At 61.2% G+C, this 26,026-nt stretch overlaps 2 protein-coding genes across 3 annotated transcripts; one reads left to right on the top strand and one right to left on the bottom strand.

Annotated features, from left to right (window-relative positions):
• Positions 1-2,128: 2,128 nt before the first annotated feature.
• Positions 2,129-17,659, top strand: RASGRP4 (RAS guanyl releasing protein 4). Of its 2 annotated transcripts, XM_029064954.2 has the most exons (17): positions 2,129-2,263; positions 7,680-7,882; positions 8,505-8,610; positions 8,740-8,802; positions 10,057-10,188; positions 10,281-10,434; positions 10,640-10,813; positions 11,847-11,963; positions 13,576-13,851; positions 15,234-15,314; positions 15,515-15,619; positions 15,988-16,106; positions 16,328-16,472; positions 16,783-16,819; positions 16,931-17,056; positions 17,137-17,294; positions 17,418-17,659. In XM_029064954.2, the coding sequence occupies exons 1-17, from the start codon at positions 2,241-2,243 to the stop codon at positions 17,646-17,648; spliced, it is 2,250 nt and encodes a 749-aa protein (XP_028920787.1). In that variant the 5' UTR covers positions 2,129-2,240; the 3' UTR covers positions 17,649-17,659. The 2 variants fall into 2 exon arrangements, with proteins under 2 accessions (XP_028920787.1, XP_028920792.1); XM_029064959.2 differs by lacking the exon at positions 7,680-7,882 and having other exon boundaries at positions 2,139-2,263.
• Positions 17,634-24,257, bottom strand: FAM98C (family with sequence similarity 98 member C). The gene is made up of 8 exons (XM_029064960.2): positions 24,193-24,257; positions 23,937-24,091; positions 21,169-21,303; positions 20,178-20,368; positions 19,852-19,929; positions 19,646-19,762; positions 19,329-19,496; positions 17,634-18,001 (listed from the first exon to the last, which is right to left on the bottom strand). Exons 1-8 carry the CDS (start codon positions 24,228-24,230, stop codon positions 17,867-17,869), a joined length of 1,017 nt encoding a protein of 338 aa, XP_028920793.1. The 5' UTR covers positions 24,231-24,257; the 3' UTR covers positions 17,634-17,866.
• Positions 24,258-26,026: the final 1,769 nt, after the last annotated feature.

Here is a 26,026-nt window from a genome sequence, read left to right as displayed (position 1 = left end):
TTAATAGGATCACTCATCCTACTCTGCCTAGATTACTGCCTCAGCCTCCTTGCTGAAGCAGCGTGGCTCAGTGGAAAGAGTCAGAGGTCATGGGTTCGAATCCCGGCTCTGCCACTTGGCAGCTGTGTGACTGTGAGCAAGTCACTTCACTTCTCCGTGCCTCAGTTACCTCATCTGTAAAATGGGGATTAACTGTGAGCCTCACGCGGGACAACCTGATGACCCTGTATCTACCCCAGCGCTTAGAACAGTGCTCGGCACATAGTAAGCGCTTAACAAATACCAACATGATTATACATAGAATCAGGGACATATACACCTCCCTGATACAGGGTAAGAAGTCATATATACAAATAAGCACAGTGCTGAGGGGAGGGGAAGGGGAAGAGCAGAGGGCGGGGGGCGGGGAAGGGGAAGAGAAGTAGAGGGAAAGGGGGGCTCAGTCTGCGGGGGGCCTCAGTTTGGGGAAAAGGGAGGGTTCAGCTGGGGGAAAGAGGGGACTCAGTCTGGGGAAAAGGGGGGGTTCAGTCTGGGGGAAAGGGGGACTCAGTCTGGAAGAAAGGGGGCTCATTCTGGGAGAAAGGGGGGGCTCAGTCTGGAGGAAAAGGGGGCTCGATCTGGGCAAATGGGGGGGGGGCTTAGTCTGGGGGAGAGGGGGGCTCAGTTTTGGGGAAAGGGGAGCTCAGTCTGGGAGAAAGGGGGTGCTCAGACTGGGGGAGAGAGGGAGCTCAGTTTGGGGGAAAGGAGGAGCTCAGTGTGGGAGAAAGGGGGTGGGCTCAGTGCGGGGGAAAAGGAGGGCTCAGTTTGGGTTCTGGCCCCGCTCCCCACAGCGCCCCCTGGCGGGCCCCGGTCCTTCTCCCCGCCGCGCCCCCTGGCGGGCTCTCCCCCCCCCCCCCCCCCCCGTCCGGACTCCCCTCCTAAGGAGCCGTTGCTGGGCCTCCTAAACCTATAAGCGATTGAAACCCCAAACCTTACTGAAACCGGAGCCTGGCCAGACATCGTGGGCAGGAGGGGGGAAAGGCGGGAAATTTGGCGACTTGGGTGTCGCGGAGGTAGAAGCGGAGAGGAGAAGGGTCGGAGGAAGGGAGGAGGAAGGTTCCCTGCCAGTGCCTGCATGATACAGCTCAGGAAAGCGGTGGTTTTCCGTTCTCATCGCATCTGCCTTCATCTCAGCTACTGTTAAAGAGACAGTGTCTCCGGCCCCGGGGAAGGGGCGCTCACTGGATGACGAAGGGCGCCCCCAGAACCACTCAACTCCTCTGTGCCTCAGTTCCCTCATCTGTAAAATGGGGATGAAGACTGGGAGCCTCACGTGGGACCACCCGTATCTCCCCCAGCGCTTAGAACGGAGTAAGCGCTTAGCAAATACCAACATTATTATTATTATTAACCCCCTCCCTTCTCTGCCCCCACCGACTCTCTCCTCTCAACCTTTGGGGATTCCCTCTCCCGACCATCCCCCCGCCCCCCGATTTCCTCAAGGGGCAGATTGGGGGGGGGGGGGACACCAGTGCCTGAGGAAGGGGCTAATTCTCCTGCAGGCGACCCCTAATTTCTTGCTGCTTTAAAGGGGGCAAGCCCGGGCCCACCCCCCCACCAGGTCCCCGTCACTAGGGATCGCGCACGGACACGTGGGCCATTCGCACCTGGGCCCGAGGGCGCAGCTGGCCCGGGGTCACCTGGGCTCGGGAACCCCCTCCCCGGGTGGCAGGTCACGTGCACGACACCCCCGCTCAGGGGAGGCAGACGGGGGTGGGAGGGGGGCGCCCAGGTGGGCAGCGGAGCTGGAAGCCAGGTGTTTCCGGGGAGCTCCGGGCCCAGCTAACGGGATGCTCCCTTGGCCCTGCCCATCGAAGGAGGGGGAGGGCAGGATGGCCCTCCCCCGCCCCGCCGTCCTCCCTCCTCGCCCAGAGATCTCCCCGCCTGGCGCAGATCCCGCCGGGGCAGGGGGAGGGGAAGGGGGAGGGGGAGGCAGTTCCTCTTTCGTGGGACGGAAAAGGCTCAGAGGCCACGGCAGTGCGAAGAGGCCTGGCGCCGGGGGGGCAGGTGCACAGCTGGGGAGCCAGGAAGGGGCGGGAGGGGGGGAGGTCTCTCGGGTCTGTGCCTCCCTGCAGACGCCCCCCCCCTCCCCACCCCGGCACCCCTGGGGGCTGGGGAGGGGGCGGTGAGGGGGTCCTTCGCCACCCGCACGGCCTCCGGGGCTGGGACACCCAGATTGGACCGGGCCGCGGGGACCCAACATGAACCGCAGAGACAGCAAAAGGTGAGCCGACCTCTCCCCCGGTCTCCCCTGTGACCCCTCTGTCCCCCGACCCCTGGATCCCTCTCCACCAGCCCACCCAACCCTCCCTCCTCAACGCTCCGCGTACACTCCGGTCCTCAGACCGGGGGGTCCCGGGAAAGAAGACCCCGGGGGTCCGGCCGGGCCCAGGCTCTGGGGGGGGGGGGGGTGAAGGGGAGACCCGCCGGGGGTCCGGGGGACTGCTTGGGATGGGGAGAGGGGTCCCCAGGCCTTCCCTTCCTGGCAGTGTCGAAAGACCCGGCAGTTCTGAGAGGGCAGATGAGGAAATCCAGCGGGGGCGGGGGGAGGGGGGAGAGGGGAGGAGTAAGGAGGGGTGGGGGTGATGGGGTGGGAGGTCTGAGGGCGGGTTCCTTTCTGGACTCCTTCCTCGCCCTCGGGGCGGGGGGGGCAACTGGGAAGGGAGAGAGGGGGAGCCAAGCGAGGCCTTATCGAGGAGGGAGAGATGGACCGCAAGGGTGGGGTGGAGCGGGAGGAAGGGGTGGATGGTGTCAGGGAGTGGATGTGTTTCGCCGGGTCACCGGGGTGGCCCCCGTGTTTCGTGTGATACCGGATCGGAGCCCGTGTCGCAACTTCAGCGTGATAGTGGATCGGCGCGTGTGTGACCGTCGGCCCTATCTGCGTCGGCATCGGTGCGCTGTTGGATCAGTGAGTGTGTACGTGTGACTGCAGTCACAGCGTGGGTAGGCTGTGGGTGACGGTCTCCCCTTGTGCCCCCGGGGGAGGGTATCTTTCAGCGCCCCCGTGCACTCATTCACTTGTATTTACCGAGCGCTGATTGTGTGCAAAGCACTGTACACTCGCGACAAGCAACGGACACGTTCCCGGCCTACGACGAGCTCAGATTCTAGAGGGGGAGACGGTCTGCATCTGTCAGTGGGCTACTGCATCAGGGTGTGAGAATGTATCATCATGTAGGTGTGAAGGTAGACGCTGTGGGTGTGACTGACACGGTACGTCCACGCCCCTGTGCGTGGGGGACGGTTCTGGTGGTGTGACCGCCTCAGTGACGATGGACTATTGAATCAGTGTGTGACTGTTGTCTCTGTGTGGGTGTGACTGACGGTTGCGTCTGTGTTCCTCTGCGTGTGTCCCGTTGTCCAAGCAACACTGGATCAGAGGATGCGCATGTGACTGTATCACCGAGTGTGATGGACAGCGTGTGTCTTTGCTCCGGTGTGGATGTAATCGCCCCCTACACACACACACACCTTAAAGACTTATTGAAGGCCCACCTCCTCCAAGAGGCCTTCCCAGACTAAGCCCCACTTTTCCTCATCTCCCACCCCTTCTGCGTCGCCCTGACTCGCTCCCTTTGCTCTTCCTCCCTCCCAGGCCCACAGCATTTACGTCCCTATCGGGTATTTTATTTATTTGTACCGGCGTCTGTCTCCCCGTCGCTCTAGACTGTAAGCTCACTGTGGGGAGCGAATGTGTATCGTCGCGTTGTACTTTCCCAAGCGCTTAGTACAGTGCTCTGCAGACAGCAAGCGCTCAACGGATAGGATTAAATGAATGGAACTGTTTCATCGTGTCAGTGTTATGGCAAGTGTATGTGAGGCGATCACAGTGTGGGGATGCTGTGAGCGACTAACAGCTTGCCTGTGCTCTGGTGTATTTGTTAACTGTGACACTACATGTCTCTATGCTTCTGTGTCAATATAATACGGGACCAGATGGTACGTGAGAAGCGGCGTAGCGGATAGAGCACGGGCCGGGGAGTCGGCTGGTCGTGGGTTCTAATCCCGGCTCTGCCACCTGTCCGCTGTGGGACCCCGGGCGAGTCTCTTCACTTCTCTGTGCCTCGGTTACCTCATCTGGAAAATGGGGATTGAGACAGTGAGCCCCCCGTGGGACAGGGACTGTGTTCAACCCGCTTTGCTTGGATCCACCCCGGCGCTTAGTACGGTGCCTGGCACACAGTAAGCGCTTAATACCACAATTATTATTATATTAAATTGTGACAGTGTGTGTCTCTACAGCTCAGTGTCAATATAACATTAGATGACAGGGTGTGTGTGATTGTATCACTATGTGGGTGGGCTGTGTGTTTGTGTTCTTGCATGGGTGTCACTCTTTCAATATGACTCGGTGTCAATGGGCTGTTAACAATAAGAATAATAATAGGATATTGGTTAAACACTCCCTATGTGTCAAGCACCATTCTAAGGGCTGGGGTAGATACAGGTCGGACACACAGTCCCTGTCATCCATTCATTCAATAGTATTTATTGAGCGCTTACTGTGTGCAGAGCACTGTACTCAGCGCTTGGAATGGACAATTCGGCAACAGATAGAGACCATCCCTGCCCAAAGACGGGCTCGCTGACCCGCAGTGAGTCTTATTCTCTATTTGGCAGATGAGGTCACTGAGGCCCAGAGGAGTTAAGTGACTTGCCCGTGGTCACCCAGCAGACAAGTGGTGGAGCCGGGATTAGAACCCAGGTCCTGCTGACTCCCAGGACCGTGGTCTATCCACTGGGCCACGCTCCTTGTCCTGCTGTAATATCAGTTTAGGTATTACTGTCATGCCGTAGAGTAAATGTCTCCTCTCCCTCCTCTCCCCTCCTGCCCCTTCATGATACCCAACTGGTCGCTGCCTGGGACCCTTTCCCCATTTCCCCACCTCCCCGAATCCCCCGCCAAAATATCCATTCGCGGGCCGGGTTGGGCTCTCACACAACAACTGGGAAGCAGCGAGGCCTAACGGAGAGAGCCCGGGTCTCGGAGTCAAGCAACCTGGCTTCTGATCCCAGTTCTGCCACTTGCCCGCTGTGTGACCTTGGGCAGGTCACTTCATTCCTCGCCACCGCATCTGTAAAATGAGGATTAATAATAGTAATAATGACATTTGTTAAGTGCCTACTCTGTGCCAAGCACCGTTCTAAGCACTGGGGGAGATGCAAGGTAATGGGGTTGGACGCGGTCCCCGCCCGCATGGAGCTCGGGGTCTTAATCCCCATTTTACAGACGAGGGAACGGAGGCCCAGAGAAGTGAAGCGACTTGCCCAAGGTCACACAGCAGACAGGGATCAGAGCCCACGTCCTCTGACTCCCGATGTCGCCGCCAGGCCCCGCCGAAACCGCGCACCCCAAGTGGGACAGGGGCTGTGTCCGACCTATGGTGTATCTTCCCCAGCGCTCAGTACGGCGCCTGGCACATAGTAAGCGCTTAACAGATGCAAAAAAAGGAAGGACCCGGGGTCAGGAAGGCCGGGGCGAAGGCGGGGCTCCAGTCCACTGTGATCCAGTCCTGGGTTTGGCCTAAACAGGGGGAGCGGCACGGGGAGCGTTGGGGGGATTTCCAAAGAAGGAAACTTCCCCTTCTCTTCCCCGAGTTGGGAGGGGTTGAGAAGCGGGTGGGCCGGACGCATGGGTCCCCTGCAGCTCCTAGGAGAGAAGTGGGTGGATGGGAGGCCGGCTACTATCCGGGGAGTGGGAGAAACAGGAAGCCAGAAGACTGGAGGTCTGGCCAGTCCCCCTGTCCCCCAACCCTTCCGCTGTCATTGCTCCCACACGTTTACAGCCCTTCCAGGCCAGAGGAGGGGGTCCTGGGAGGCTGGTGGAAAGGGTGGCTTCAGGGGAGTGGGGTCTTGACCTCCTGGGAGGCTGGTGGAAAGGTTGGCTTCAGAGGAGAGGGGTCCTGACCCCCTGGGAGGCTGGTGGAAAGGTTGGCTTCAGAAGACAGGGGTCCTGACCTCCTGGGAGGCCGGTGGGAAGGTCGGCTCTGGGGACCGGCTCCGTGCGTCACAGCTGAGCCCGTGCGGGTGGGCGGGGGCAAGGGCAGAGATGCCCCAGCCGTGCCCTGGTCATGCCCGCCGCCCTGATGCCCCTGGCTAGGGGAGGGGAGTAGAGTCCAGGGCCTTCTGTTTGCCCCATACCCTCCCGCGGTGAGTCGGCCCTGCCCCCAGCCCTAGAAGGACTCCCCCCCTCCTCGATCCCAATCCGTCTCACCTAGTTCCTCTCAGCAGATTCATTCAATCGTATTTATGGAGGGCTGTTTGGGTGCTGAGCACTGTACTAAGCGCTTGGAAGAATAGATCTCACTGACTCCACTCTCAGGTGTGCGTCTATATGGGGCGGGGGGAGGGCAGGGGGCATGGAGATGGAGACCCAGCCCAGAGAGTGACTCCCCTTATCTCACCCAGAAGGGGTAGATGGGGACAGTTTATAGTTCACGAAAAAAGGGGGAGTTGGGGGTGCTGCTTTATAATCCCCTGGGGAGGCAGGGGGGAAGACAGAGAGGGACACCAAGAGGGATTACGGTCTTCCGGGAAAATTGTGCGTGCGAACGTGAGAACGCGCCACTGTGAACGTGTCTCCCAACTCTGTAATATTGTACCCTCCCATCCTCTTAGTACAGTGCTCTGCACCCGGTAAGTGCACAATAACCACGATTGGTCGATTGAGTGAGGTGTACGGGGTGCTCATCTCTGGGCTGTGCGTTTCTACAGTTGCCTCAAGCCTTGTGCAAGACTTGCAAGGTAATGGTGTGTACCTCAGAGAAGGGAAGTGGGTATCTCTGTAAACACGTCCCCCGCTAGGGTGTGTGATTGTTTTCAGGTGAGTTGGGGTGAGGTGTACATGTCTTAGCCCACTTTCAAAGGATTCAAAGTGGGGGTGTACAGAGATGGTGTATCTAAGTGGGTCTGGGGATTCGTAATCTCTGTCGGTGGCTTGTGGGTCCGTTCGTGCTTATGCCCGTTGGTGTGCGCGCGGGTGAACCGTGTCGCGTGACCTTGCTCCCTCTCCTCCTCCTCGCCTTCAGGGACTCCTGATTCTTAACTGGAGGATTTTATTTTTAAACTTTCCTTGAAGCTACTGGCCCCAAGGGGTCTCAACCTAGGCCCTAGGGAGCCAAGCGGGGAGAGAAGGCCACAGCAGAGGAGAGGTGGGAGGAGCAGAGGGGAGGAGAGAAGGCAAAGGAGGGGAAGGGAAGAAAGAGAGGAGAAATGGCAAAGGAGAGGAGGGAAGGGAGGGAGTAGAAAGGGAGGAGAAAATCATCTCAACCCCACCTTCCGCTGCAGGTATATCCTCTCTCACCCCTCCACGGAGGAAGGGTTACGGCAGGAGGGCCAGGAGGAGAGGAGCAGACAGGGTGGGATGAAGCGGGAATGGTTCTCCATTGGACTCCCGGGGGGTTGGGGGTGGGGGGGGGGACGTGTGGCAAGCCCCCCCCCCCCCCGCCCCCTCCCTCAGAGTTCCCACTGTAGCCCCTTGCTTCCTTGAGGTGGCTGAAAGCTCTCCCCGGATCCTGAGTCTGACCCTCGGGCACTGGGCTTGGGGAGAGAAGGGAGCGGGGCGGCGTAGGGGAGCGCATCAGACTGCGGAGTTGTCGGCGTTCACCGAGGAAGCCGTGCGGGTTTCTCTGCCCCCACAGGAAGTCGCAGCTAGAATGCCAGGGACCAGGCATGTCCGCGACCCTGGGGGCGGTGGGGAAGGGGCGGCTGAGGCAGAATCGGAGACGCATGACGTGCCCCAACCCCCGGGAGATCACCAAGGTCATGGCCACCATGGTGCTGGGGCCCGTCAGCAAAGGCTGCAGTCTGGACGAGCTGCTGGAGAAATGCATCCTCTCCTTCGGTGAGGGGACCCCCCCTCCCTCGCCCCCAGCCCCCTGCCCGGTCCCTGACTCCTCCGGCCTTTGGTCCCTATCCAAACCCAGCACCCTCGTCCTTGGACCCCTGGGTGCCAGGTTCACCGATCCCCTAACTCATTCACTCATTGTCAGTCAGCCCTATTTATTGGGCGTTTACTGGGTGCAGAGCACTGTACTTAGCACTTAGGAGAGTCCACTGTTAACGACAGACAGATACATTCCCTGCCCACGATGAGTTTACGGTCTACCGTTTTCCTCCGTTCCCTGACCCTCTCTTTCTTTGACCCCCTCACTCTCAGGGTACGATCCTCCAACCTTTGACCTCATTCTTTTCTGACCTCCCCGAGGTCCCTCCCCTGACCTCATCCCGACTCCATCTAACTCTGGGGCCTTCGACCCCATCCTGTGGTCCATCACCACCCAACCCATCTTCTGATCCCCGACCTCTGACCCAGACTTACCTTTCATCCCATTTCTGATTCCAGCTCCGTTCTTGGGGCAGAGAGTGCACAGAGACCCGGTTGGCCCAAGTGGGGGCAGGCGGGTGGGCGGAGCGCAGTTTGGGGCGTAGCTCCGGGCTCGACCGACTCTCTCCGTCCCCCGCAGACCCGGATGGCAGCCTGTGCTGCAGCGACAACACGGTCAACATGGCACTGACCATGCACAGCTGGGTCCTGCCCTCCGCCGAATTTGCCCGCCGCCTGCTCGCCCTATATCCTTTCCGTCGGGGGGCATCCCAGGGACCAGGGCTGGGGGCTTTGTCGGGGGGAGGGGATGCCGTCCCCGTCCCCCAGGTCCTCATCCCACGGACAGACAGGAGAGAACCTTGACCCTGAGCTACATACCAGGAAGCCACTGGGGAGAAACAGGGGCAGAGACGCCTGCGGATCTGTAATTTAATAAGGTGAGAATCCCAAGCCCTGCCGCCCCCCCCCCCCCTTTCACCTCTTGCTTCCTCCTACCTGAAACATTTTTTAGGGAATTTGCTCAGCGCTTACTATTCATTCACTCCATAGTATTTATTGAACGCTTACCATGTGCAGAGCACTGGACTAAACGCTTGGAATGGACAATTCGGCAACAGATAGAGACAGTCCCTGCCCAGTGATGGGTTCACAGTCTAAACAAGCGCTTACTATGTGCCAAGCGCTGTTCTAGGCGCTGGGGTAGGTACAGGGTAATCCGGTTGTCCCACGTGAGGCTCACAGTCTTCATCCCCATTTTACAGATGAGGGAACTGAGGCACCAAAGAGTGATTAGACTGTAAGCCCGTCAAAGGGCAGGGACTGCCTTTATCTGTTACCGATTTGTACATTCCAAGCGCTTAGCACAGTGCTCTGCACATAGTAATCGCTCAATAAATACTATTGAATGAATGAAGTGACTTGCCCAAAGTCACACAGCTGGGATTAGAACCTCTGACTCCCAAGCCCAGGTTTTTTCCACTGAGCCATGCTGCTTATTATGTGTCAAACACTGTTCTAGGTGCAGGGGTGGTTATAAATTAATTAGTTTGGACACAGTCCCTGTTTCGCACGGGGCTCACGGCCTAAAGAGGAGGAAGAACAAGTATCTCCCCTTTACAGCTGAGGAAATGGAAGCCCAGAGAAGCCCGGTGACTTGCCCGTGGTCACACAGCCGCAATTAATAATGTTGGTATTCGTTAAGCGCTTACTATGTGCAGAGCACCGTCCTAAGCGCCGGGGGAGATCCAGGGTCATCAGGTTGGCCCACGTGAGGCTCCCAGTTAATCCCCATTTGACAGAGGAGGTCACTGAGGCACAGAGAAGCGACTCGCCCAGTCACCCGGCTGCCGAGCGGCAGGGCCGGGATTCGAACCCGTGCCCTCCGACTCCCAAGCCCGGGCCCTTTCCACTGAGCCACGCTGCTTCCGGCCTCGGGATTAGAACCCAGGTCCTTCTGACTCCCCGGCCCGTGTTCCCTCCGCTAGGCCACGTTTCTTATTTTGGCGTCTGTCTCCGCCACCGCTGCTCCAGGGCAGGGCGAGTGTCTCCCCACCCGCCCTGTGCCACCGTCCTCTCGCAAGCGCTGGCTCCGGGGCTCTCGGCAGAGGAAGCGCCCGCTAGGCACCCTCGATTCTTCCTCGGGGTGCACCGGGCTACTCCCCGAGCCCAGCCCTCTGCGCCCCGACCTCCAGGTACTGGGTCAACCACTTCCCGGAGGCCTTCCGCCTGGAGCCCCAGCTGGACGAGGTGGTCGGCGGCTTCTGGAACGCCGTGAGGCTCGAGGGCGACGCGGCCCAGCGCCGGCTGATGGACTCCGCCAACCTGTGAGTCGGCGTCCCCCCAGGCGGTGTGTGGCTCCCTGAGGCGCTCAGTACGTGCCCACGGATTGATGGCCCGATCCATCCCCCCCCCCCAGCCTGAGCCCCGAGGACCCCCAGCAGCCCCAGCAGCTGAGCAGCCCGAGCTGCGGGAAGAAGCGCAAGGTTTCTCTGCTCTTTGACCACCTGGAGACGGGGGAACTGGCCGAGCACCTGACCTATCTGGAGTTCAAGGCCTTCTGCGGCATCACCGTGAGTCCCGGCGGAGGAGGAGGGGGGGGGGAAGAGCTAGACCCTGAGCAGACACTGCGCTCCCGGGGGTGGAGGAGGGGACGCCGGGCCCGAGACCGACCTCGAGGTCCGGGGGGGGGGGGGGGTCCCGCTTGACCCCGGGGTCGACCCCGGGCTTCGGGGGCGGTGGCGGGAGGCCTGCCCATGGCGTGCGCTGCCCCTCCAGGCGTCGGAGCTGCGGAGCTATGTGCTGCAGGGCTCGGTGCGGGAAAACCCGGCGCTGGAGCGCTCCGTGGCCCTGTGCAACAGCGTGTCGCAGTGGGTGCAGGTCATGGTGCTCAGCAGGCCCACGCCGCAGCAGCGGGCGGAGGTGCTCACCAAGTTCATCCACGTGGCCCAGGTCAGAGCGCGCGCGCCTCTCGGGGCGCCGGACACGCCCCCTCGCTGGCCCCGCCAATCAGGGCCCGCTCCTTCTCTGGCCCCCGCCAATCGGGTCCCAAACCACCTCTCTGCCCCCGCAGCTCCCCCCGCCGTTCCGCGGCCACGCCCTTCCCTGGCCCCGCCAATCGGGGCCCGCCCCTTCCCTGGCCCCGCCAATCGGATCCCACCCCCTCTCCCTGCCCACGTCCCCGCAGCCCCCACCCCTCTCCGTTCCGCGGCCCTGCCGCCCTTAGGCCCCGCCCCCTCATGCCTCGCCCCTCCTCATTCGCCTCCCGGCCCCTCAGGCTCCGCCCCCCTCTGACCCCGCCCCCTCCGTCTCCCGGCCCCGCCCCTCAACCGCCGCCCTATCATCAGGCTCCATCCCCTCGGGCCCCGCCCCCTCCGTCTCCCGGCCCCGCCCCTCAACCGCCGCCCTATCATCAGGCTCCATCCCCTCGGGCCCCGCCCCCTCCGTCTCCCGGCCCCGCCCCTCAACCCCCGCCCTATCAGGCTCCGTCCCCTCGGGCCCGCCCCCTCCGTCTCCCGGCCCCGCCCCTCTCCTGGCTCCGCCCTATCATCAGGCTCCGTCCCCTCAGGCCCCGCCCCTCTCCTGGCCCCGCCCCATCAGGCCCCGTCCCCTCCGACCCCGCCCCCTCCGTCTTCCCGCCCCGCCCATCCGCCCCCGCCCTATCAGGCTCCGTCCCCTCAGGCCCCGCCCCTCTCCCGCCCCGCCCTATCAGACTCCTCCCCTCAGGCCCCGCCCCTCCCCTGGCTCCTCCCTATCATCAGGCTCCGTCCCATCAGGCCCCGCCCCCTCCGTCTCCCGGCCCCGCCCCTCTCCCGGCCCCGCCCTATCAGGCTCCTCCCTCCGGCCCCGCCCCCTCCGGCCCCGCCCTATCAGATTCCTCCCCTCGGGCCCCGCCCCCTTCCCCCTCCCCTCCCCCCCCAGCCCTGGGGAGGGCCCGGGGCCCGCTGCCCGGTGCCCGGTGCCAGCTTGTCGCCGTCCCCTGCAGAAGCTCCGGCAGCTGCACAACTTCAACACGCTGATGGCGGTGACGGGGGGCCTGTGCCACAGCGCCATCTCCCGCCTCAAGGACTCGCACGCCCTGCTCAGCCCCGACAGCACCAAGGTCGCACGTCCCCTCGTCGCCCCCGCCCCCTTCCCCTCCACCTTCCCTGTCCCCCCCGCCGCCCGCACCCCCCCACCCCCTCTCACCTCATGCATTCAGGCCTCTTTACTGAGCGCTTACTCCGTGCGCGACGCTGCACCGAGCCCTTGGGAAACTACGCTGGAATAATAATAATAATGATAATAATAATGTCGGTATTTGTTAAGCGCTTACTCTGTGCAGAGCACTGTTCTAAGCGCTGGGGGAGACACCGGGTCATCAGCCCCACGTGGGACAACCCGATTCCCCGGTGTCTCCCCCAGCGCTTAGAACAGTGCTCTGCACAGAGTAAGCGCTTAATAAATACCAACTTTAGGTTGTCCCACGTGAGGCTCACAGTCTTCATCCCCATTTTCCAGATGAGGGAACTGAGGCCCCGAGAAGTGACTCGCCCACAGTCACACAGCTGGCAAGTGGCAGAGCCGGGATTCGAACTCATGACCTCGGACTCCGTGCTCTTTCCACTGAGCCACGCTGCTTCTCTACTAGACGCCTTCCCTGCCCGCGGTGAGCTCCGTCTCTCCACCCTAGACCGAGCCCGCCGTGGGCGGGGATTGCCCCTCTCTATCGGATTATACTTTCCAAGCGCTTAGCACAGTGCTTGGCAGAGAGTAAGCGCTCAATAAACACGACTGAATGAATGAATGAACGAGCTCCCCCAATCTCTGCTCCCTTTGATTCGATCGGTCGATTGGATTTATCGAGCACCTCCTGGGCGCTTGGGAGACGGCGACGCGACGATAATCATCATAATGTTGGTATTTGTTAAGCGCTTACTACGTGCAGAGCACTGTTCTAAGCGCTGGGAGAGATACAGGGTCATCAGGTTGATGATAATAATGATAACGGTGGTATTTGTTAAGCGCTTACTACGTGCAGAGCACTGTTCTAAGCGCTGGGGGAGATACAGGGTCATCAGGTTGGTAATAATAATAATGATTATGGTGGTATCCGTTAAGTGCTTACTACGTGCATAGCACTGTTCTAAGCGCTGGGGGGATACAAGGTGATCGGGTTGGCCCCCGTGGGACTCACAGTTTTAGTCCCCATTTTCCAGATGGGGTCACTGAGGCCCAGAGAAGTGACTCGCCCACAGTCACCCAGCTGCCAGGTGGCAGAGCCGGGCTTCGAACCCATGCCCTCTGACTCCCGAGCCGGGGGCTCTGTCCACTGGGCCACGCTGCTTCTCACATAACATATGGGAAGCAGCGTGGCGCAGTGGAAAGAGCACAGGCTTTGGAGTCAGGGCTCATGAGTTCGAATCCCAGCTCTGCCACTTGTCAGCTGTGTGACTGTGGGCAAGTCACTTAACTTCTCTGTGCCTCAGTTCCCTCATCTGTAAAATGGGGATTAAGACTGTGAGCCCCACGTGGGACAACCTGATTCCCCTGTGTCTACCCCAGCGCTTAGAACAGTGGTCTGCACATAGTAAGCGCTTAACAAATACCAACATTATTATTATTATAACTGGCATGTTCCCTGAAACACCCCCCCCCCCCAGCTTCGGGGGGGGGGGCCCTCAAAGGGAGAGGCAGGCCCAGCCCCCAACTCCCTGCTCTCTGTCCTCCCCCAGACGCTCCTGGAGCTGGCAGAGCTGCTGGCATCGGGCGGCAACTACGGGCAGTACCGCCGGGCCTTCGGCGAGTGCGGGGGGTTCAAGCTGCCCGTGTTGGGGGTCCACCTCAAAGACCTGGTGTCCCTGCACGAGGCCCTGCCCGACCGGCTGCCCGACGGGCGGCTCCACCTGCCCAAGCTGCAGGGCCTGTATCGGAGGCTGCAGGAGCTGCAGGAGCTGCAGCGCCAGTGCCCGCCCTGCAGCGCCAACAAGGACCTGCTGCATCTGCTCACGGTGAGCACTGCATCGGCGCGGCGGGGGAGCGCAACGGTGGGGGGGGGGGACTGAGCGTGGGAAGAGTAACGATGGGGTGATTTGGTAAGTGCTCGGTGGAAAGAGCCCGGGCTTGGGAGTCGGAGGTCATGGGTTCGAATCCCGGCTCCGCCACCTGTCCGCCGTCTGACTGTGGGCGAGTCGCTTCACTTCTCTGGGCCTCGGTCACCTCATCTGGAAAATGGGGATTAACTGGGAGCCTCACGCGGGACAACCTGATTCCCCTGTATCTACCCCAGCGCTTAGAACGGTGCTCGGCACGTAGTAAGCGCTTAACAGATACCAGCATTATGATTATTATTACTGTCTGCCAGTCACTAATAATAATTGTTAAGCCCTTACTATGTGCCGAGCACCGTTGAAAGCGCTGGGGTAGATAAAAGGTGATCAGTTGCCAGTAATAATGCTGGTATTGAAGCACTTACTGTATGCCAAGAACTGTTCTAAGCGCTGGGGTAATAAAAATAATGCTGGTATTTAAGCGTTTACTATAATAATAATGTGGGTATTTGTTAAGCGCTTACTATGTGCAGAGCACCGTTCTAAGCGCTGGGTTAGATTTACAGGGTCATCAGGTTGTCCCGCGTGAGGCTCCCAGTCTTCATCCCCATTTTCCAGATGAGGTCACCGAACCACAGAGAAGTGAAGCGACTCGCCCACAGTCACGCAGCTGACAAGCGGCGGAGCCGGGATTCGAACCCATGACCTCGGACCCCCCCCCAAGCCCGGGCTCCTTCCACTGAGCCGCGCTGCTTCTCATATGTAATTAGGTGGTCCCATATGGGGGTCGCAGACTTAATCCTTTTACAGATGGGGCAACTGAGGCCCAGAGAAGTTGTGACTTGCCCCCCGTCATGCGGCAAACTGACGGCCTAGTGGATAGCGCACGGGCCTACGTCCAGGTCATGGGTTCTAATCCCGGCCCTGCCGCTTGCTGGATGACCTCGGGCAAGTCATTTCACTTCTCTGGGCCTCAGATACCTCATCTGGAAAATGGGGATGGAGACTGTGAGCCCCATGTGGGGCAGGGGCTGTGTCCAACCCGATTTACTTGTGTCCACCCTAGCACTGAGTACAGTGCCCGGCACGTAGTAAGCGCTTAACAAATACCATAATATATATAAAAAAAAGGGACAGAGCCAGGCTTAGAAGCCACATCCTTTGACTCCCCAGCCTGGGCACTTGCCACTAAAGCCCCGCTGCTTCTGCACCGTATTGAGCGCGGGGGTCGATCCAAGAAAATTGGGTTGGACAGAGGATGGGGAGAGTGTCCTATCCTGGGGACCCCGTGCACGGGGGGGGGTCGGAATTGGGGGCTCCCACTGACCCCAGCCTTTCCCTAGCTGTCTCTGGACCTGTTCTACACGGAGGACGAGATCTACGAATTGTCCTACGCTCGGGAGCCTCGTAACCCCAAAAGCCTGGTGAGGCCTCCCCTCCGCCCCGACCCCCAAGCCCACCCCTCTCCCTCCCCCACATCCGGACCCCCCCCCCCGACCCCCGACCCCCCCACCCAGTCTGGCCTCGGCCCCGGCTCCTCCCGAGATCTCAGAGCCGCGACTCCTAGGCTTGACCCGGGACTGACGTAATGACCTCTGACCTTCCCCCCCCCCCGGCCTCCCAGCCGCCCACCCCCTTCAAGCCTCCCCTGGTGGTGGAGTGGGCCCCCGGGGTGACCCCCAAACCGGACCGGGACACCCTCAGCCGCCACGTGGAGCAGCTGGTGGAGGTGAGTACCCCTGGGCCTCAATTACCTCATCTGTAAAATGGGGATTAAGAGCGCGAGCCCCGCGTGGTACGACGACTCTGTCCAACCTGAGTCTGCCCCAGCACTTGGACGGGCGCGTGGCGCACGGTGAGAGCTTAACAGGTACCGTAATTATTCTTGTGCCTCAGTTACTTCATCTGTAAAATGGGGACTAAGACCGTCAGCCCCCCGTGGGACTCGGATTGGGTCCGACTTGATTAGCTTGTGTCCTCCCCAGCCTAGCCCATAGTAAGCGTCTAACAAATAACAACAGAAAAAAATAACCGCCCTGCGGGAGTTGACGTCGAGGCCCGGCTGAGCTGAGCTCCTGGCCCTGCCCGCTCCCGCAGTCGGTTTTCAAAAACTACGACCCCGAAGGCAGAGGCTACGTGTCCCGGGACGACTTTGAGTGCATCGCCGCCAGCTTCCCCTTCGCCTGCCACGACCTGCACCGGGCCCCGCACCGGCAGTGAGCCGCCCGCTGCCCACCTGTGGGGAAGGGGAGGGCGAGGCGGGGGCAGGAGCCCGCGCCAGGCACGAGCCGCCCTCCCGTGGGAGACGGCCCGGCCGGAGGCGTGTCCCCGGGGGCCGGGGGGGGGGGAGGAGGACTCCCGGGTCGCCGGGCTGGGGGCGGGGTGGACCCCGCCACGTCCGAGCCCACACGCTCCCCTCTCCGCCCGGCCCGGGCAGCGCCGGGCCTTTCAGCCGCGAAGAGCTGACCGGCTACTTCCTCAAGGCCAGCGCCATCTGTGCCAAGCTGGGCCTGGGCTTCCTCCACGCCTTCCACGAGGTCACCTTCAAGAAGCCCACGTTCTGTGACAGCTGCAACGGCTTTGTGAGCGCCGCCCCCCCCCCCCCCCAACCCCGTCCTCGTCCCGCCCCCTCGTGCGAACCGCGGCCTCGTCCCGCTTCTGGGGTCCCAGCGGTGCCAACGGGGAAGGTGGCCAAGGATACCCTTGCCGCCTTTCTCTTTCCTCCTGGCAAATGACACCACGTCTCCGTCTCCACCGCCCCGCCGGCCCCGGCTAGAGCCGGCCGCTCGCCGGCCAGGCTGGGGTTCACCCCCGGCCCCGCCGGCTGGCCGGCAGGGCCCGGCGGGTGGTGTTGGAGGGGGGCGACGACAGTAATCTCTCTCCTCTCCACAGCTCTGGGGTGTCAGCAAGCAGGGGTTCCGCTGCCGGGGTAGGTGGGCCAGGGTCCCCGTGACGGGGAGGGGGAGCGAGGGCCGTAGGGGGCCGGGGGGCTCCCCCGCACCGGAAGAGCGGCATTCGGTGACCGTTCCCGTCCCCTCAGACTGCGGGCTGAGCTGCCACAGACAGTGCAAGGACCAGGTGGAGGTGGAATGCAAGAAACAAGGCGGCAAGGGGGACGGCGGCCCAACGGGGTCCCTCACGCCGTACGCCCCCGTGGCCGGCTCCGGTGAGTCGGGGGGCCCGGGGGGGGCCGGCTCCCTAGGACAGAGCCCAGAGGCCTGACCGCTCGCGGCCGTGCCCTCCCAGGGTCGGAGGACGGCTTCTCCTTCCCCGCTTCGGGAGGGCCGGGCGGCGGCACGCAGACCCGGCACGCCTGGACCCAGACCGACCCGCTCCCACCCGGCTCCCCGCCACCTGAAGGCCACAGTGCCCAGCTGCTCCAACACATGAAGGATCTGGAGCAGGTGAGGGGCCGGTTGGCCCTGCCCCGACCCGGGATCGATGCCCCTCCCAGTGGGCTGAGGGCAGGGGGTATCTAAGCGGCGGGGAGGGGAGCCTGGCTACCCTCACACATCCCGCGCCCACAGGAGCGGGAGCGGCTGTTGTTGGAGAACATGGGGCTGCGCTGCGCCAACGCCCACCTGGAGAGCGAGCGGAGTCGGCAGCGGGGTCCCGGGGAGCCGCCGCCGGCGGGCAGCCCGAACCCGGTGACGCTCATCCTGGCCGACGTGGCAGGGGCGGGCCGAGGGGGCGGCGGACAGGAGCCGCGCCCGGGGCGGGCACGGGCGGGCACACCAGGCACGGACGCTATAAATTAAATCTATTTTTCCAGAAACGGAACAGCAGTTCTCGGTCGGGGGGAGGGGAGAAATCTAGGCCTTGGCAGCAGGGCTCTCGTCGCCCTCCCCGTCTCCCTGCCCGGGACCCTCCCTCCGCCGGGCATGGGCAGAACCCAAGCAGTGAACGGGGGGGAGCGGGAGGTCAGCTGAACCAACGGGAGCCGCGGGGAACAAGGGGTACGGCCGCACCTCCTCCATCATCTCTTTCTCTTCTTCCCGCCCTTCTGGCCCCAGCGCTGTCGGCCCCCTTCTCGCCGACTCTGCCAGGAGGGCATGGGCGCCTCGAGTTCATTGGGGCGGCCCCCCCGGTCTGGCACAGTGCCCATCAGAATCTGGAGGGGAAGAAAGAGAGAGAGAGTGATAACATCTGCGGTACGTGTTAAGCCCTGTTCTAAGCACTGGGGTTGATACAAGGACATCGGGTCAGATGCGGTCCCTGTCCCCCAGGAGAATCCCAGTCTAAGTGGGAAGGAGGCCGGGCAAGGAATCCACATTTTGCAGATGAGGACACTGAGGCAAGAGAAGTGTGACTACGTCCCACATGGGGCTCACAGTCTTAAACCCCATTTTACCGATGAGGTAGCTGAGGCCCAGAAGAGTGAAATAATAATAATGATAATGGCGGTATTTGTTAAGCGCTTACTATGTGCAAAGCACCGTGGGGGGGGATACGAGGCGATCAGGTTGGCCCACGTGGGGCTCACAGTTTTAATCCGCATTTTCCAGATGAGGTCACCGAGGCCCAGAGAAGTGAAGCGACTTGCCCAAAGTCACCCAGCTGGCCAGCGGCGGAGCCGGGATCAGAACCCATGACCTCTGACTCCCAAGCCCGGGCTCTTTTCCACTGAGCCACGCTGCTTCTCGATGGCCGGCCCAACCTCACGCAGCGAGCAAGTGGCGAAGCCGGGATCAGAGCCCAGGTCCGTCTGACTCTATCCACTAGGCCAAGGCTGTTTCGCTTCTCTGTGCCTCGGTTTCCTCATCTGCACAATGAGGATTCCACGCCCGTTCTCCCTCCGACTTAGTCTGGGAGTCCCCTTCGGGACAGGGACCGCGTCCGACCCGATCAGCTTGAATCCACCCCGGCGCTGAGAAGAGTGCTTGACTCACAGTTAACGCTTAACGATCATCATTTAAAACCGAGCCCCAAAATAGTGACAGAGCCAGGATTAGAACCCAGGCCCATCCTCTTTCCACCAGGCCCTGATAATAATGACTAATCATGGTATTTGTTAAAGGACTTACTATATGCCAGGCGCCGTAATAATAATAATACCGCTGGCATTTGCCAAGCACTGTTCTAAGCGCTGGGGCAGATACGGCGTAATCGGGTTGTCCCACGGGGGCTCGCGGTCTCGATCGCCATTTACAAATGAGGTAACTGAGGCATAGAGAGGTAGGGGACTTGCCCAGGGTCACACGGCAGACACGCAACGGAGGCGGGATCAGAACCCATGACCTTCTGACTCCAGGCCCATGCTCTACCCACTAGGCCCTCTTGCCCATTCAATCGTATTTATTGAGCGCTATGTGCGGAGCACCGTACTAAGCGCTTGGAACGGACAATTCGGCAACAGATATAGAGACCGACCCCGCCCGGTGACGGGGTCCCGGGATCCCGGTCCGAACGACCGCCCCCCCCCCCCCCCCCATACCCACCTTGTTGACGGGGCAGCTGGTGGCCGCGCGGGAGGCCGGGCTGGTGGCGGGCACGAGACGGGAGAGGTCGGCCCGGGCGGCCAGGAGGTGGGCGAGGGAGACCCCGGGCTCCGGACACAGCGCCCGCCGCAGGGGCGCCAGCCTCGCGGTCAAGGCGGCACTCTGGGCCTGCAGGTTAGCGAGACCAGCGGGGGTCAAGCGTCAGAGTCGGGGTCCCCGCCGGGAGAGGCCCTGAGGGATCCCGGGTCCCCCGATCCCCCAGGCGGGGCGCAGGATTCCGGGGTTGAAGGAGCGGGGCGGAGCTGCCCGGGTCTCACCTGCGCCCGCTCGGCCCAGTGGAAGGAGGCAGCCGTGAGGTCCAACCGGGTGAGCAGCATGCGGCGGCGGCAACGGTACTCGGCCCGCAGGCTCCGGTCAATCTCGCCCAGGACCGCCTGTCCCAAGGGGGAGGAGCAGGCGGGGGGTTCGGCCGCCTTCCTCCCCCCCGGGAGCCCGGCCCCCCACCACACCCCGGGGGTCCTACCCAGCGGGCAGAGTCCAGGGAGCTGGTCAGGAGAGGAGCCAGGTGTCCAGGTGGCACGAGGGACAGCGGGGCTGAGATCTGGGGGAACGGACGGGGGAGAGAGGCTGGGGGAGGAGGCCTTTCAGTCTTGGCCTTGGAAAGGGGCCTCTCCCACCTCTTCTCCCTCCCTCGAGGGCGGCACCAGGTCATCCTGGCTGGAGGGCACCCCCGCCCTCTCCTTTCCCCGGCAGCCGTCGACCCACCGGTCCGATTTCCCGAGCACCTCCCGTGTCCCCACACCGGACCGAGCGCCGGGGAGGTGACTCCGAGGAGTCCGGGCTCCTCACCTTAGCGAGCAGCTCCTGAAATAGTTGGCCGGGGGCGGTGCCGGGATGGGCCGAGGGCAGTCCTAGGGCCTGGCAGATCAGGGTCAGTTCCTCCCGGGCTTCCCGGAGCCGCTCCCCTTCCTCCTGCGACGGGGCCCGGGGGGTCTCGCGACCGATCAGTCGGGCCGCCTGGAGCTCTGAGCAGAGGAAACCTGGAGGGAAGGAGACGGGGACAGGGAGGGACGGGGAGGGTGGACCGCCCCCCGCGCCGCCCTGGATCCGGGCATCCTAGTCGCCCGGCCCCCCCCCCCCCGGGGTTCCGCCGGTCCCCTAACCCCTAGAGGAGCAACGTGGCTTAGTGCAAAGAACACCGGCCTGGGAGGATGTGGGTTTGCCACTTGTCCGCTGTGTGACCTCGGACAAGTCGCTTAATATCCCCGGGCCTCAGTGATCTCATCAGTAAAATGGGGATTGAGAGCGGGGAGCCCCACGTGGGGCCACCTGATTGCCTTATATCCACCCCAGGGCTTAGAACAGCGCTCGGCACATAGTAAGCACGTAACAAATACCGTTGTTATTATTATTACGCCCTCCTTGGCTCTGCCCACTCCCAGGTCAGCTCCTCCCACCCCCTCCCCGGCCCTGCCCCTCCCCACCCCTGCCAGCCCCGGCCCCACCCCCTGCCCGCTCTGCTCATCTCCCAGCCCCCTCCCCACAGCTCTGCCTGCCCTTCGGGCCCCAGCCTGGCCCTCTGGGCAAGTCACTGAACTTCTCTGTGCCTCAGTGACCTCCTCTGTAAAATGGGGATGAAGACTGTGCGCCCCATGTGGGACAACCTCATCACCTTGTATCCCCCCAGCGCTTAGAACGGTCCTTTGCGCACAGTGAGCGCTTAACACGTGCCGTCATTATTATTATTTATTACCACCCCCTCCTCGGCTCTGCCCCTCCCGGCCCTGGGCCCACCCCCTCCAGGCCCAGGTCCCGCCCCCCGGGGGGGGTCGGCACTCACGGAGCAGGCGCAGGCCGCCGCGGGGCTCGCGGAGGCGCGTGGTGGGATCCCCGTCGGTGAGCGCGGCGTCGGGGCAGCGGAGCTCCCGTAGCAGCCCGCTCAGCTCCAGCAGGAAGCTCTCCTCCACGCCGGGCTCTGGGCAGGGACGCGGACCTCAGCCCGGGCCCAAAGAGCCCCGGCCGCCCCCCGAATGCACCGTCCGAACCCCAAGCCCATTTCAACCATCCATCCATCCATCCATCCACGGCCCTGTACTGAGCGCTTGGGAGAAGACGACAGACCCGATTTGGTAGACACGGTCCCTGCCCACCACGAGCTTCATTTCATTCCATCGTATTTACTGAGCGCACAGCACTGTACTAAGCGCTTGGGAGAGCACGACTGAACCCACGGGGTAGATACGTTCCCTGCCCACAACGACCTTACGGTCTGGAGGAGGAGAGTGACATTAATATAGGTGTGGACATAAGTGCTGTAGGGCTAAGGGTTGGGAGCACCGTACTAAACGCTCGGGCGAGTACCATACAACCGATTTGGTAAACACGAGGAGTTTCATTCACTCAGTCGTACTTATTGAGCGGTTACTGTGCGTAGGGCATTGTACTAAACGCTTGGGAGGGAACAGTAAAAGAGCCACATTCCCTGTCCACAACGAGTTCAGTCTACAGTTTGATCACGGGCTCTAATCCCAGCTCCACCACGTCTGCTGTGTGACCTTGGGCAAGTCACTTCAGCGTGGCTTAGTGGAAAGAGTACGGGCTTGGGAGTCAGAGGTCGTGGGTTCTAATCCCAGTTCTGCCACTTGTCAGCTGTGTGACTTTTGGCACGTCACTTCTCTGGGCCTCAGTACCCTCATCTGTAAAATGGGGATGAAGACTGTGGGCCCCACGAGGGACAACCTGATTAGCTTGTATCTACCCCAGTGCTTAGAACAGTCCTTGGCACATAGTAAGCGCTTAACAAATACCATCATCATTCTTCTTCTTCTCTGTGCCTCAGTTTCCTCAACTGTAAAAGGATGATTGAGTCTGTGAGCCCCATGTGGGACGGGGACTGGGTCTGACTCGATTACCTTATACCCACCGCAGCGCCTACTATAGTGCCCAGCACATAGTAAGTACTTAAATAGAGAAGCAGCATGCCTTAGTGGAAAGAGCAGGGGCAGGGGAGTCAGAGGTCTTGGGTTCTAATCCTGGCTCTGCCACTTATCAGCTGTGTGACTTAACTTCTCTGTTACTGAAGTCACTTCACTGTGCCTCAGTTACCTCATCTGTAAAATGGGGATTATGATCTGTGAGCCCCACGTGGCACAACCTCATTACCTTGCATCTCCCCCAGTGCTTAGAACAGTGTATTTCTGTTAAGCCCATAGTAAGCGCTTAACAAATACCATTATTATTATTATTATTGTACCCACCCCAGCGGATAGTAAGGCACACAGTAAGCGCTTAACAAATACCATAATAATCAGTATCACTGGGAGAGACGGCTATTAATGAAGCAGCGTGGCTCAATGGAAAGAGCCCGGGCTTGGGAGTCAGAGGTCGTGGGTTCTAATCCCGGTTCCACCACTTGTCAGTTGGGTGACTCTGGGCGAGTCACTTCACTTGAAGCAGCGTGGCTCAGTGGAAAGAGCACGGGCTTTGGAGTCAGGGCTCATGAGTTCGAATCCCAGCTCTGCCACTTGTCGGCTGTGTGACTGTGGGCAAGTCACTTCACTTCTCTGTGCCTCAGTTCCCTCATCTGTAAAATGGGGATTAAGACTGGGAGCCCCACGTGGGACGACCTGATTCCCCTACGTCTACCCCAGCGCTTAGAACAGTGCTCGGCACATAGTAAGCGCTTAACAAACACCAACATTATTATTCTCTGGGCCTCAGTTCCCTCATCTGTAAAATGGGGATGAAGACTGTGAGCCCCACATGGGACAAACTGATCCCCTTGTATCCCCCCCAGCGTTTAGAACAGAGCTGGGCACATAGTAAGCGCTTAACAAATGCCATCATCATTATTATTACTATTATGTAATAGTGATACATATATATACTATTATGTAATAGCTAAGTGAGGGACGTGGACAGAAGCGCTGCGGAACTGAGGGGCCAGACTACTTGTTTCGTGCTGTTTCGCTTTGCTGTCCGTCTCCCCCATTTGGACTATGAGCCCGTCGTGGGGCAGGGACGGTCTCTATCTGTTGCCGAATTGTCCATTACAATAATAATAATAATGTTGGTATTTGTTAAGCGCTTACTATGTGCCAAGCACTGTTCTAAGCGCTGGGGTAGACACAGGGGAATCAGGTTGTCCCACGTGGGGCTCACAGTCTTCATCCCCATTTTACAGATGAGGTCACTGAGGCACAGAGAAGTGAAGTGACTTGCCCACAGTCACACAGCTGACAAGTGGCAGGGCCGGGATTCAAACTCGTGACCTCTGACTCCAAAGCCCATGCTCTTTCCACTGAGCCACGCTGCTTCTCTATTCCATTCCAAGCGCTTAGTCCAGTGCTCTGCACACAGTAAGCGCTCAACAAATACGATTGAATGAATGAATGATGAACGAACGAGAGGGGGCGCTAGAGGGTGCGAACGCACTGCCCGCGGGCGCCCCCCTCCGGCCAGGCCCGGCACGGCGCTGCTTCGCCCGGCCGGGGGACGCGGGCGCCCCCGTCCGGCCAGGCGCGGCACTGCGCTGCCCGGCCCGCGGGCTCCCCCTTCCGTCCGGGCGCGGCACTGCGCCGCCCAGCGCTGCCCCTCCCCGCCGCTCACCGTCTCCCGTGCTCAGAAGCGCCGCCTCCTCCAGCGCCCCGCGGGCTGCCAGCTCCTCCGCCAACCGAGCGCACAGCGTCCTGAAAGCCCCGCACGAGGCGCCGAGGGCCGCCGCCTCCCCGACCCGCCCGGCCGTCCACGGGGGCCCGGAGAACCTGCGGACCGGGGCAGAGAGAGGGGCGGCGGCTCGGGGAGGGAAAGGGGACCGGGACGAGGATCCGCGCTGCCTTCCCGCCCCGCGAGCCCCTCGCCCTACCCCAGGACCCGCAGGTCTCCCGCCACCTCCTCCTCCATCTCCGCCCGCACCGCCGGCCGAGAGCGCCCCCTGCCTCCCCCCCCGGGCGCGGCGCTCCCCTCCCGCCCCTCCCCCGGGAAGACGCTTCCGATTGGAAGGGGCGGCAACGGCCGGGCGTCTCCGAGGCTCCGATTGGTCGGAAGGGTTGCGGCCCGTAAGGGCGCTTGCGATTGGTCCGGACGAGGAGGGAGGGAGGGAGTCCGAGCCGCCGCTAGGGGGAGCGTTGCCATAGCAACCGGGGAGCGCGGAGGCGGATTCTGAAACCGCCCGAGCCAATGGGAAAGCGGCCTGCGGTGGCCGCGCTTCTCTCCGGGCGCCTCGGGACAGGGTCGCGACCCATCCTTGGGTCGCGACAGGCTTTGGGCGCCGCGATATGCTCCGGGGCCCCTCCAAACGGGAGCAGAACCGCTTCTTGGGGGAGAGCTAGGAAGGGATGGGGGAAAGAACTTGAGCCCAAGGCCCAAAGTAGGGTAATAATAATATTGATGGTGGTGTTTGTTAATAATAATGTTGGTATCTGTTAAGCGCTTACTATGTGCCGAGCGCTGTTCTAAGCGCCTGGGGTAGACACAGGGGAATCAGGTTGTCCCACGTGGGGCTCACAGTCTTAACCCCCATTTTACAGATGAGGGAACCGAGGCACCGAGAAGTGACTTGCCCAAAGTCACACAGCTGACAAGTGGCAGAGCCGGGATTCGAACCCATGACCTCCGACTCCAAAGCCCGTGCTCTTTCCACTGAGCCACGCTGCTTCTCGCGCTTACGACGCGCCGCACACTATCCTGGTCGTCGGGAGAGATACAGGAAAATCAGGTCCCCCATGAGGCTCACAGTCTATAATAATGTTGGTATTCGTTAAGCGCTTACTCTGTGCCGAGCACTGTTCTAAGCGCTGGGGCAGATACAGGGTAATCGGGTTGTCCCACGTGAGGCTCACAGTTAATCCCCATTTGACAGATGAGGGAACTGAGGCCCAGAGAAGTGAAGTGACTTGCCCACAGTCACCCAGCTGACGAGTGGCAGAGCCGGGAGTCGAACCCATGACCTCTGACTCCCAAGCCCGGTCTCTTGCCACTGAGCCACGCTGCTAACCATGATGGAAAGAACTTGAGCCCGAGGCCCAAAGTAGGGTAATAATAATATTGATGGTGGTATTTGTTAAGCGCTTACGAGGCGCCGAACACTATCCTGGTCTCCGGGAGAGATACAGGAAAATCAGGTCCCCCGTGGGGCTCACAGTCTAAGTAGGAGGGACGAACAGGGAATGAATCCCCATTTTGCAGATGAGGGGACTGAGGCCCAGAGAAGTGGCTTGATCAAGGTGACCCAGCAGGACGGTGGCCGAACCGGGATTAGAACCCGGGTCCTCGGACCCCCTAGCCCGTGCTCTATCCGCTGGGTCACGCCGCTTCCCTAGGGTAGGTTGCGTCCACTCCACTTCCCTAGCAGTCTCTTATGCAGCGGCCCAGGGTTAGCCCAGTAGAGAAGCAGCGTGGCTCAATGGAAGGAGCCCGGGCTCGGGAGTCAGAGGTCATGGGTTCGAATCCCGGATCTGCCACTTGTCAGCTGGGTGACTGTGGGCAAGTCACTTCACTTCTCTGTGCCACAGTTACCTCATCTGTCAAATGGGGACTGTGAGCCTCACGTGGGACAACCTGATTACCCTGTATCTACCCCAGCGCTTAGAACAGTGCTCTGCACAGAGTAAGCGCTTAACAGATACCAACATTATTATTACGATAGCAGGACTAGGCAGACTCCATATTCCTCCAGGAAGCAGCACGGCCTAGTGGAT

Source organism: Ornithorhynchus anatinus, chromosome 5, assembly GCF_004115215.2.
Source record: "Ornithorhynchus anatinus isolate Pmale09 chromosome 5, mOrnAna1.pri.v4, whole genome shotgun sequence".
Lineage (NCBI taxonomy): Eukaryota > Metazoa > Chordata > Mammalia > Monotremata > Ornithorhynchidae > Ornithorhynchus > Ornithorhynchus anatinus.
Note: the sequence above shows the minus strand (reverse complement) of the source record. Positions and strands in the feature narration are given on the sequence as shown.